This window comes from Euleptes europaea, chromosome 1, assembly GCF_029931775.1.
Source record: "Euleptes europaea isolate rEulEur1 chromosome 1, rEulEur1.hap1, whole genome shotgun sequence".
NCBI classification, from domain to species: Eukaryota; Metazoa; Chordata; class Lepidosauria; order Squamata; family Sphaerodactylidae; genus Euleptes; species Euleptes europaea.
In genome coordinates, this window is record NC_079312.1 from 78,910,658 (window position 1) to 78,921,969 (window position 11,312).

Genomic DNA, 11,312 nt, shown 5'->3' on the forward strand with positions numbered 1-11,312 from the left:
GGGACTTGCAAGCCCTGGGCGGCCAGCGCCAGATCCTGTCCGAGGGGCGGGGCGCGGGGGGGGGGGTCCCGGCTGCGGGGCGGGCGCGCTGGAGGCGGCGTCTCGGTTGGGCTGCGGGAGACCCGAGCGGGCTCCTCCTGAGACTTCCCGGGGGCGGCTGGCCCTGGCTGGGGTTTGGCCCCGTGCGGCTGGCCCTGCTTGCGTTGGGGGATCTGAAAGACCGGCCCGTCTGTTGCGGCAGAAGCCTTTCTGCACTAGAGCCCGCTTCCCCCCGATGCATCGGGTCGCCGTGTGTGTTAGCCGGTCTGCAGGGGTAGAAAAGGGCCAGGGTCCAGGAGCACCTGAAAGACTCACACAAATATTTCCTGGCAGGGTAGGAGCTTTCGGGAGCCGCAGCTCACTTCTTCAGATACTTCTTCAGATGGGATCTGAAGATCTGAAGAAGTGAGATGATATCTGAAGAAGTGAGCTGTGGCTCCCGAAAGCTCCTACCCTGCCAGGAAATATTTGTGTGAGTCTTTCAGGTGCTCCTGGACTCTTGCCCTTTTCTACTTCGCCAGATGCAGTTTGTGTTGCTGAGGAATAAATGTGTTTTACATTTTTTTCCATTCCTATGTTTGTTTGTTGCCCCCTCGCTAAGTTTTCCCTCCCTTGCCAATTCCCATGCGAATTCTGATGGGCTGAGGATATTCTTGAGGGCCGCGGCAGGTGCTGTGCCCCTCTTAGCACAAGGAGTGGCGGGTGGTGTTTTTGTGCTGCTCCCTGTGGTAGCGATACAGTTCGTCGGTTTCTGTTTCCTGTAGGTGAGCCTCTCCACCTGAGCTGCACCTTCCCGTTGCGTGCTCCAGCTAACGGGGAACTCTTTGCTGCAAGGGCAGGAGAATGAGTGGGCAGCGTGTGGATGCCAAAGTTGTGATGCTGGGCAAAGAATACGTGGGCAAGACCAGCTTGGTGGAAAGATATGTTCATAACCGCTTCCTCGTGGGTCCCTACCAGAATGTGAGTGTCCCTTTCATGGCGGACATGGAGACAGTTGGGTTGAACGATCTTGTTCTGCTGCTATCCCTAAATAATTCTTGTTTTTTCCTTCTCTTAAGCTTCTCGTTTTTTTTTCTTGGAATGTTATTAAACTGATATCCGGTGATAGATCTGTAAGTCCACAGATACTCTGAATAGGAAAGGACACGGAAACTGTTTGTAGAATCATAGAGTTGAAAGCAGCCATACAGGCCATCTAGTCCATTCCCCTGCTCAGTGCAGGGTCAGCCTAGAGAGCGTCCCTGACAAGGGTTCGTCCAGACGCTGCTTAAAGACTGCCAGCGAGAGGGAGCTCACCACTTCACTAGGTAGCCAATTCCACTGTTGGAATACTCGTACTGTAAACAATATATTCCTAATATCCAGTTGGTACCTCTCCGCCCGTAATTTACACCCATTATTGCAAGTCCTATCCTTTACTGCCAACAGGAACAACTCCCTGCCCTCCTCTAAGTGACAGCCTTTGAAATACTTAAAGAGAGCAATCATGTCCCCACTCATCAGAAGAATACGAAGAAGTAGAGAAACTGTGTGTATCTGCTCCCAATTTAAGAGAGCTTTTTATAAATAAATTCATAAACATTACTAATCCACAAAAAACAGTTACTAATTTTCTTCCCAGCACATACCCATGTTAGTCATTTGTGACATACCATTGACCTGAAAGCCTGCTTTTGGTATTTGCAAGAATTTCCCGGTTTTGCTTCCTGGAGGTTATGCTTATTTGTCATACATGAGTGACTATCGGCCAGGAGAGGAACTGCTGGGGTCATGTAACTGCTTCTGTATTTATCCTCTTTCTTTTAGACAATAGGTGCTGCATTTGTGGCCAAAGTCATGCCAGTGGGAGGCCGGACTGTGACGTTGGGGATTTGGGTGAGTTGAGAGATTGATTTTATACAGTGGATTTTTATTGCTGCCTTTCAGGTCCAAACAGGATCCCCAAGGTGGCTTACAGTACTAACATAAAAACAATTCAAATGTTTAAAACGAGTAGAGCATCCATTAAAAAGAGATGGTGCCATCAGCATACTACTTTGTTCCTCTGAAACAAACAAAACAGCCTTCAGAGTTCTTCAGAAAGCCTGTAAAGACACACCAGCGTCACCTTTGAAGGAGGGGAATTCCACAGGTCCTCCCTAGCCCCACCTTTGCTAAAGCAGGTCCCCACAGGAAGGCATCCACCAGCTCAGGCACGTTAATCTACAAAGAGGTCCTTTTGGTACTTTATGGCTTAAGAAGCCATTTAGGACTTCAAAGGTCAAAAACAGCAGTTGGTATTAAGCCCAGAAGCAAATTGGCAGCCAGTGCAATGGTCACGTTTTATATGCTCTGTTTGATAGGATCCAGTAAAAACCTGTCATATTTTTTATTAGATGATGTTTCTGAACCATCTTCAAGGAAAACCTAATGTAGAACACATAACAGTAGTTCATTCTGGATGTTACTAAGGTATTACTGTACAGCAAGATTGGCTGCGTATAGTAATATCTATAGTTGGTGAAGCACCTAAGCTGGAAAAAATTTTTCTAGCACCTTCTGCCTAGCAAGGCTGCCAAGAGCTAACTGTATTCCTATTCCTTCAGGGAGAGTGGAACCCCATCCACAGGAGATTGTACACATGTTCCTAAAACAGCCTGACCACCAACTTGTGTTACTTCCATTGTGTCTTGATTAAGTTTCAGTTTATTCACCCAAATCCAGTCCATTATAAGCTTCCAAACACTGGTTGGGATGGAAGCGAGGTAGGCAAGAGATTGGATCCTGTGGAATCTGCTGATAAAAAGGAGGGGGCGATTTTTGCCTGTTTCCCCCTCTTGCTGCACACCTCTGACTCCCCCTTTATGCTGTTCCTGGAGGGAGGGTCCCCTGTCATCCGAAGGGCATTTTGGGCTGCAGAGGGATGGGGGAGGCAAGGAAGTGTGTTCTGCAGATGGAAATCCTTCCATCAGTGGGAATTTTCATCAGAGTCCAAGTCTATATGTAATAATCTTTACAGTACAATAAACTTTAGTTGCTTTGGTTGTACATCAGAAAATGGAGGGACTGTTTCTTATTCTAAATCCTGTTTTAGTGACTGGCACCATAGCAGTGATGGATGCTTTGGATCCTTACCTTTGGACCCCTGTTTTATAAGACCTAGATGGGTGATACATATGAGGCTCTTACTTTCACTTTGCTGTTCTCTAGGATACAGCTGGTTCGGAAAGGTATGAGGCCATGAGCCGGATATACTATCGTGGGGCAAAAGCTGCCATTGTGTGTTATGGTAAGTAATCATTTGCATGTGGATGCAGGCAGATGTGCAGCTTTTATCATTATGTAGCATAAAATGTTTCCTGATCTGCCCCTGCTACCATCACCTCCTTTACAGGGTGGACAAGAATAATTTCTATCACAATGCATGGAGACTGTTGAAAATATGTATTGATCAGCCTTGGCAATTAGTACTCGGGAGATGGTAAACCTTCATTGCTGTCCTCACCTGCACCACTTCTCTTTGCCCCTCTACCCTGCGGCTGCTGGCAATACCGGTTACCTTCCTCCCTGTCAAGGAAGTTGATGCAGGACCAGCCAAAGGGAGGCAAACTGTGCCTCTACAGCTTCCTTAGTGTAGGGCAGTGGTCGGCAAACTCATTAGTCAACAGAGCCAAATATCAACAGTACAACGATTGAGATTTCTTTTGAGAGCCAAATTTCTTAAACTATATAGGTAGGTACACTGTTTATTAACTTAATAAACTTTAATTGAAGTTTTAAGTCTTAATTAAATTATAGGTACACTGAATAAAACTTGATATCATACTTAATAATGATCTTATTTATTGATAAAAATTAAATTGTAAGTAATGTATCCATAAAATTAAATCATGACAATGACTGACAAACACTTAATGTGAACAATGGCCTTGCATCTCCTTGGAAAGTTTGGGTAAGTCAGGTTTGTATGTTGTTGTTTTTAATTTTAGGCACGATTCCAGGTTCTCATCAATAAGACTTCTCAATTTACTCTTGATAATCAACGTCCACCCGTCCTTCGCCCCCACCCGCAATACAGAAAGGGGGGGAGGCGTCGGACCCTCTTCCAAGGCCAACAACCAGAGCCGCCACACACCCCACCGCAAATCAGGAGGCAATTTCTGCACGCAGCCTGCATAGGCCCGACCACCTCACCTCATGGGCTCCGCTGCCTATAGCTCAGCCTTCCCCACCTCGAAGCGCGGTGTCCGCCACTCCACTCCCCCCCCCAGACTTTTGTGTTTTCTGAGGAGATTCTCCTGCGCCTTGCCCCCTATGCAAGGTCAACGCCATTGGGCAGTGGCAGCGGTAGGAACATAAAAGCTGTCCTGGACACTTCCTCTTGGAAGTGTCCCTCCGGCGCGCCTCCCTTCCCTTTCCCCTGGTCTCAAGGGGTCACCTTGAAGGCAGGGGGAGCCGGGTAGGAAGGTGAAGGGCTGGGCCGGCCCGGAGCAGGTGATCGGCTGCATCTCTCGGATCTGGACGCCAGAGGGAAGGGGAGAGGAGGCGCGGCTGGCGAAGCGGCCAGGGTGCTGGCTGCCGGCGCGGACCTTTGCGCCCGGCTCGGCCAGCCACAGCGCCCCAGGGGCTGGAGAACGGACGACGCCTCCCCGCGTCGCCTGCCTTGCACGCGAGGAAACCAGGGCCCGATTGCGGATCCCGGGGGGGGGGCCTTCGGTTCAACGCCTCTGCCAGCACCGCACCTCCGAGCGGAGTGGGGGACCTGACGTCTGCGGCCCCATTCACCCTCCTCCGAGGAGACCCCGCTGGTCCCAAGGATGGCGGCTCTCGCCAGTCCCCCAGTCTCTGAAAAATGACCCCACACCACCACTCGGAAAGAGCTCCGTCCTCCCCCTCCCCGCTGTTCATAACCCAGGTTCGACCCCAGCATCTCCCCCACCCCTAGCCAAAAAGGCACTTTGCAAACGCCGGCACCCAATGTCTGTCTCCGTCTCGTGTGCGCATGCGCAGTACTAGGGCACTTTCTGCTTTCTTCTTCTCCTGGTACGGCAAAGCCGTACTCAAGGGGCCAAAGAGCCGCACACGGCTCGGGAGCCGCGGTTTGCCGACTCCTGGTGTAGGGGTGTCAAACATAAGGCCCGTGGGCCAGATCCGGCCCCTTGAGAGCTCTTATCTGGCCCATGAGCCAGCCGAGGCAGCCATCCCCCCCAAACAATTGAGTTCAACACCCCTGCCTTAGTGGGTCTGTGCAAAATGGTGCTGTGCTGCGGCAGTGCAGTCTCCACAAATAGTGCTATGCTCTCGGCCTGCTGTTACAACAGCAGCAAAGTTGATAGAAGCCGATTGTTGCCGCAGGCAGTTAGGCAGAGCGCTAAACTATGAGGCTAGCATTCAATGTGGATTTTTCTTTATTAGTAGGAAAAAGTTTTCTAACATTTATTTGGTTAAACGTGAAAGTGCATCACTGTGGTTACATTGAAGTTAAGCTTTAATAAATCCCTTCTCTGTTAGCAGGGGTGTCAAACTCATTTGTTACAAGGGCCGGATATGACATAAATGTCACTTGGTTGGGCCAGGCCAGATCGGGAGCAGGAGGGCGGTTGCCTCGGCTGGCAAGCCCACAGTGGGCTTGCCAGCCCAGATCAAAACTGGGGGAGGTGGCTGCCTTGGTTGGCTCGCGGGGCCGGATAATAGCTCTCAAGGGGCTGGATCCAGCCCCAGGGCCTTATGTTTGACACCCCTGTATTAGAGTTTTATCTCCGCTCAGAAAAACATATATGGTGAGGCTGAGAGAGAATGGCCAGACTGCCTAGTAAGCTTCGTGGCTGAGTGGGGATCCTGGTTGGACACTCTGGCCGCTATACCATGCTGGCTTCTTTGCTTAGCTGTACTGCACCATGATTAGAATGATACAGTCAAACCAACCCATGTTATTGCCTGAGTCTAGGAAAATGGGCAGTTACCATTAGCCCTGCCTATATATAACTCTTTTGGGTTAGGGATGTTTGTTTGTTGAATAATGTATATAATTACACATAATCAAGCCAAAGAGCTCAGAGATTGCAGCAGTGCTGAACTACTGAGGGAGTGCTGAACTTCTGAGGGAGAAAGCAGTGCTTTCCCAACTAATCACCTAGCTGTTCATTCTAGTCTCCATTCTAGCCTGTTAGGGGTAAGTGGAATCTATTTTTGGGATCTTGGGTAGGATCTAGTCTTGACACTTCCACAACTTCCACAGATCTTACTGAAAGCAGCAGTTTCCAGAGAGCAAAATTCTGGGTGAACGAACTGCAGAACTTTGAGGAGGTGAGTAGATTTCCATTTCTAGGCAGGAAAAGATAACTGACTTTCTGGGGTAGGAGCAGGGAAAGTTCATCTCGCAGAGGGTCACAGCCCAGCATGTGAGGCACTTAAGATGGATAATGATGTGATGCTGGCGGAGGGTGGTCGTTGTCTTGGAGAAGAGTTGCATGTAAACACTTAGGGGCTTAGGTGGGGCTTCCACCTAGGTTTTGCCTTGTCTGAGGGCAGCTTTGCTTTTACAATGTGACGGCATCATGCGCCCTCTGATTCTTTCCTGAGCCACATCAGTTGTGCCTGGGGTTGCATTTTTGGGCATTACGGGGGAGTGTTTCTAAAAATTAATGGTTTATGTGTGGGAGCATGCTTGTTCTGCTGTGTGGGTTCTTGAGACCGGGTGAGGACATATCTGCCAGCTTTACTGAACTTGTATGGCCATACTTGCCTCCTTCCCTTCCTCTGCAGAACTGCAGGATCTATTTGTGTGGCACAAAGAGTGACTTGTTGGATGACGACAGGAGAAAAAGGGGAATTGACTTCCATGATGCACAGGACTATGCTGACGGTTTGTGTTTATCTTCACTCGTTGCTGAGAGAAAACCAGTGGGTGCACCAAGGAGCTTTGCATTGCTGGGGTCTCTACCAGTTCTCCTTGGGCTAACTCAGTCCTTAGAAACAAGAGCCTGTTCTCCTGCTGGCCATAATTCCTCTGTGACATGAGTGTCTGGAAGAGTCTGAAGTTGGGGTTGGGGAGCGTGGTGTAGTAATTAAGAGCGGTGGACTCTAATCTGGAGAACCGGATTTAATTTCCCACTCTTCCACATGAGTGGCGGACTATAATCTGGTAACTGGGTTGGTTTCCTCGCTCCTACACATGAAGCCTGCAGGGTGGCCTTGGGCTGGTCACAGTTCTCTCACAACTCTCTCAACCTCACCTACCTTACAAGGTGTCTGTTGTGGGGAGGGGAAGGTGATTGTAAGCCGCTTTGAGGCTCCTTAAAGGTAGAGAAAGGCAGGGTATAAAAAACCATCTCTTCTCTGCAAGTAGCTTTTCTGGAAAGAGTGCTTGTATGTGGGACTGATGAAGAAAAAAATAGTCCTGAGTCCACAGAGAAAAGGTGCTTGTGGTGGCCATAACAGGAAATTCAGTCATTGGCCACAGAGTGCCCCTATCTTCTGTGGCTTTGGGAAGTGGTGGTTTCTTTCTCTTGTTCCTTCCTCTTCCATCAGCAAAACTCTGCTGACAGCAAAGGCAGGAAGGGTGATTTTGTCCCCTTAACCCTCCCAACGGCAGTGTCCTGACTGGTGTGACTGTTACTCCAGATGGGTTCCGCAACAGTGGGAATAAACTTTCCTGACTGCCAGGAGAGGGGAAAGCAGGGAAGTTCTGTGACTGCCAGCACCTCCCACTGACAGATCGCAGTGTCTGCAAAGGAGTAAGGAGTAGTCTGGAGGAAAATGTACTGTGCAATGAAATATTTTGTATTGTGATTTCAGATATCAAAGCTGAGCTGTTTGAAACCTCCAGTAAGACAGGACAAAACGTAGGTGAGTACGCATTGCAGCCAGCAGAACAGCACAGCTAGTGTACTTGGAAAGCCTCATCCCAGAGGGAATAACGTGGACTAGGTTACTGGTGTGCCTTTACCTTAGATCTTTTGCTAATTGTTTCCCCTGGTTTGACAATCCCTGGCTGCAGGGGGGATGTCACTGCTTGCCTGTTGTGTGCCTCCTGAAGAGGAAGGATGATAGGAAGTATTGGCACCTGTTCAAAGCCCAATCCTAAATATGTTTGTTTGTAAGGAAGTCCCACTGAATTCGGTGAGACTCACTCTCTAGTTAGCATACTCAGGACAGAAGCCTTCCCCATTTTGGCATATAACTGTAGTCTGCAACAGGGATGGGCAGTCAGATTGTAAATCATGCCCATGAGATTATTTGATTATGCTGTGTTGACAGTTTATCAAGGGAGATGCGGGGTGTTCCTACAGGAAACAGCTGGAGGGGGGGTAAGACATGATTCTGTGTTTTGATTTTTAGACGAGCTCTTCAAGAAGGTAGCTGAAGACTACGTGCAGTTTAGTGCATTTCAAGAAATGACAGGTGAGCTGCTCTCTGTGCATCCACGTGCCCTCATGAAAATATTTATCCTCCTCTGTGTACATGGCAGTGGGGGAAGTGCTTGTCAAGTCACAACTGATTTATGGTGACCTCAGAGGGGTTTTCAAGGCAAGAAATGTTCAGAGGTGGTTTGCCATCGCCTGCCTCTGCATAGCAACCCTGGACTTCCTTAGAGGTCCCTGCCCCAGTATGTGGTGATGGCTGCCAGCTTGGAGGGCTTTAAGAGGGGAGTGGACATATTCATGGAGGAGAGGGGTATTCATGGCTGTTAGTTAGAATGGATACTAGTCATACTGCATACCTATTCTCTCTAGTATCAGAGGAGCATGCCTATTATTTTGGGTGCGGTGGAACACAGGCAGGACAACGCTGCTGCAGTCGTCTTGTTTGTGGCTTCCTAGAGGCACTTGGTTGGCCACTGTGTGAACAGACTGCTGGACTTGATGGGCCTTGGTCTGATCCAGCAGGGCCTTTCTTATGTTCTTACGAGGTCTCCCATCCAAGTACTAACCAGGGCCAACCCTGCTTAGCCTCTGAGATCTGATGAAATTGGGCTAGCCTGGGCCATTGAGGTCAGGGCTCTTTGTACGTGCTCTGGGGCGAAGCTGTTCCTGAATTCGGGCACACCTAGCATATGGATCTCGTCTGAGTGAGAAGGATATGTTGTGGCAGGGTATTCTGAGAAATTCCCACATTTCATTAAATGTGGCCTACAGACTCCATGAACATCTTTTCTAATTATTGTCTTATGACTCATTTGTATCGGCCCTTTTGCTTCCTTTGTGTATAGAATTGATTTGGATGGGGTACAATTATTTTATAGAAAGGTCATGAAATATCCATTTTGTACAGAGCCTTCATCCTCCTGCTGCTACCTGTGCCACTTGCTTATCTTACATTCTTCTCTGCTTTCAGAGGAGAAAGGAGTAGATCTGAGCCAGAAGAACACTCCCACCTACTTCTACAGCTGCTGCCATCATTGAATTCTCTTTAATTTGCCGAAAGCAGTGTTCCCTTCCTGGGTTTCCTTTGCAGTTCATGCTCTTGAGATGGTTCACATCTTTTGTCGGCTACATGGAACATTTTGCCCATTGGACATGCAGAGCATCACTGGCTGGCACCTCTTCTGGGAAGAGAGAGTGCAGCAGACCCAGGTTTTTTTTTGTTGCATCTACCGCAAGACTTGTTGCCGAGAGACTGGGATTGCCTTGTGACCTTCTCCCTTCCAGAGGCTTGCTAAATTATTGAAGTGTTCCAGGAATTGTTTTTCACAACAGGCTTCATTGCAGAAGACAGCCTGTGCTGACTTTGGTGGATTCTGCCCTTTGGAAGGTGTTGCCTGATTTCCTTTGCTTTATTGTTTAAAATTGGCTTCTCATAAGTTATATAAATGTAAATAAAAATGCACTGTGGTCCTGTGTTGTTGAGGAAGGTGGCTGGAGTTAGGACTGGTTTTAGACTAACAGAGAAGCACAGCAAAAATGGGGTTGACCTTTATCTGCAAACACAGTTGGAGAGGGAACACTTTGCATCAGTAGGAAAGATATCCCTTGCTGGGGTTTATACACAGGACGGTCAATGTCCAGCATGGGACAACTCTCTTAAGGTAACCAAACCACGGGGTGGGGGGGGGCGTTATTTCATGGAAGAAACAAACGTTTCGGACTGACAGAGCGTCTCAGAAAGCTACTGAGACCTTTTATAGGACTATTGTGAGTGATAACAGGCCCAGTTGTGAAAGTATCTTTTGTTGGGGTTAGCTGTTTGCATATGCAGTTATATCATTTTTATTACTAATAAGTAGGTGAGAATGCAGTGCTCTCTCTCTCATCTACTGAACTGATGGTTCTCTGTAATGCCAAAATATGTATACTTTTCCAGTAAGAAGTAAGACATTTACATCCCATCTCTCCAACAATGTGCATGCACTGGCTTCCAATAAAATCAAAAGCTGGTCTCCCAAACTCCCTCACTTTAGCCCCTTTATACATGCTCTACCTAAAAGCCCAAACCAAAACAATCACAAAAGAAAGAAATGGTGTGATTTGGAAATAAACTGATCCTCACTTAGTCAATTCCTATGTTCCCACCAGGAATTTTGTTGCTGTTGAACCTGGAAAGATACTATGGCTCTCTAAAGGGCATTGGGTGAGTTTCCTAATAGCATGGAACTACAGACTGGAAAAACAGAATTTTCAAGCTCTGCTTTCATTCTCTTCCATAGGAAACGTATGAAAGCATGGCAGTTTCTCCATGTAGCCTGAACAGCATCTGAGGTGCATCTGTGCTTCCCTGTTACTTCATGTTGTATCAGACTGCCTATAGGCTGGGGCTCCTCTTCCTAGCCTTTTCTCAGAAGGGACAGGGGGACTGGGCAACTTCACAAGGAACCAAAACTAGTTTTCCTTTACCCAACCTCAAAATGCCAGCTTAATGAGCATTAGGAAGCTTTAGTGGACCAAGGCCATAGCAATCACTGGAGATTCCCCAAGTGATCAAACAAATTCAAGTTTGTTTTATGAAACCATTTTAAATATCTTCTGTACATTGCATTATGAATAGAGGCTAAAAAGCAGTATATGGGTTTTGTAAACAAAAATACTGGTGGGATGCTGCTGATTTCATTTTCACACAAGCTGCTACAGCCCTTACAGAAGACAATAAAGTCATTATCTCCCAACTTCTCTTCCTCTTATATTAACAGATGCACTTTGTTCCTTTGATTTGATAAGATGCTCTTTATAAAAGATTACAAGGACTTCAATGTGTTAAGGGTTATATACATGATTTAACCACCTCCTTCCTCTGGTGCAACCCTCTACACTGCTCTCCCCACAGCCTTTTGCATCACTGACTTCATGAACCATAGAAAC

The 11,312-nt window shown here is 47.7% G+C and overlaps 1 protein-coding gene across 1 annotated transcript; it reads left to right on the forward strand.

Annotated features, from left to right (window-relative positions):
- Positions 1 to 849: 849 nt before the first annotated feature.
- Positions 850 to 9,781, forward strand: RAB24 (RAB24, member RAS oncogene family). The gene is made up of 8 exons (XM_056860951.1): positions 850 to 999; positions 1,846 to 1,914; positions 3,229 to 3,307; positions 6,257 to 6,324; positions 6,784 to 6,883; positions 7,816 to 7,866; positions 8,359 to 8,421; positions 9,355 to 9,781. The coding sequence occupies exons 1-8, from the start codon at positions 883 to 885 to the stop codon at positions 9,420 to 9,422; spliced, it is 615 nt and encodes a 204-aa protein (XP_056716929.1). The 5' UTR covers positions 850 to 882; the 3' UTR covers positions 9,423 to 9,781.
- The last annotated feature ends 1,531 nt before the right edge of the window (positions 9,782 to 11,312 follow it).

Coding starts and splice junctions, on each gene's coding strand:
- RAB24 (XM_056860951.1), top strand. CDS start 883: ATGAGTGGGCAGCGTGTGGATGCCAAAGTTGTGATGCTGGGCAAAGAA. Junction 1,915..3,228: donor CTGTGACGTTGGGGATTTGG/GTGAGTTGAGAG, acceptor GCTGTTCTCTAG/GATACAGCTGGTTCGGAAAG. Junction 3,308..6,256: donor AGCTGCCATTGTGTGTTATG/GTAAGTAATCAT, acceptor CAACTTCCACAG/ATCTTACTGAAAGCAGCAGT.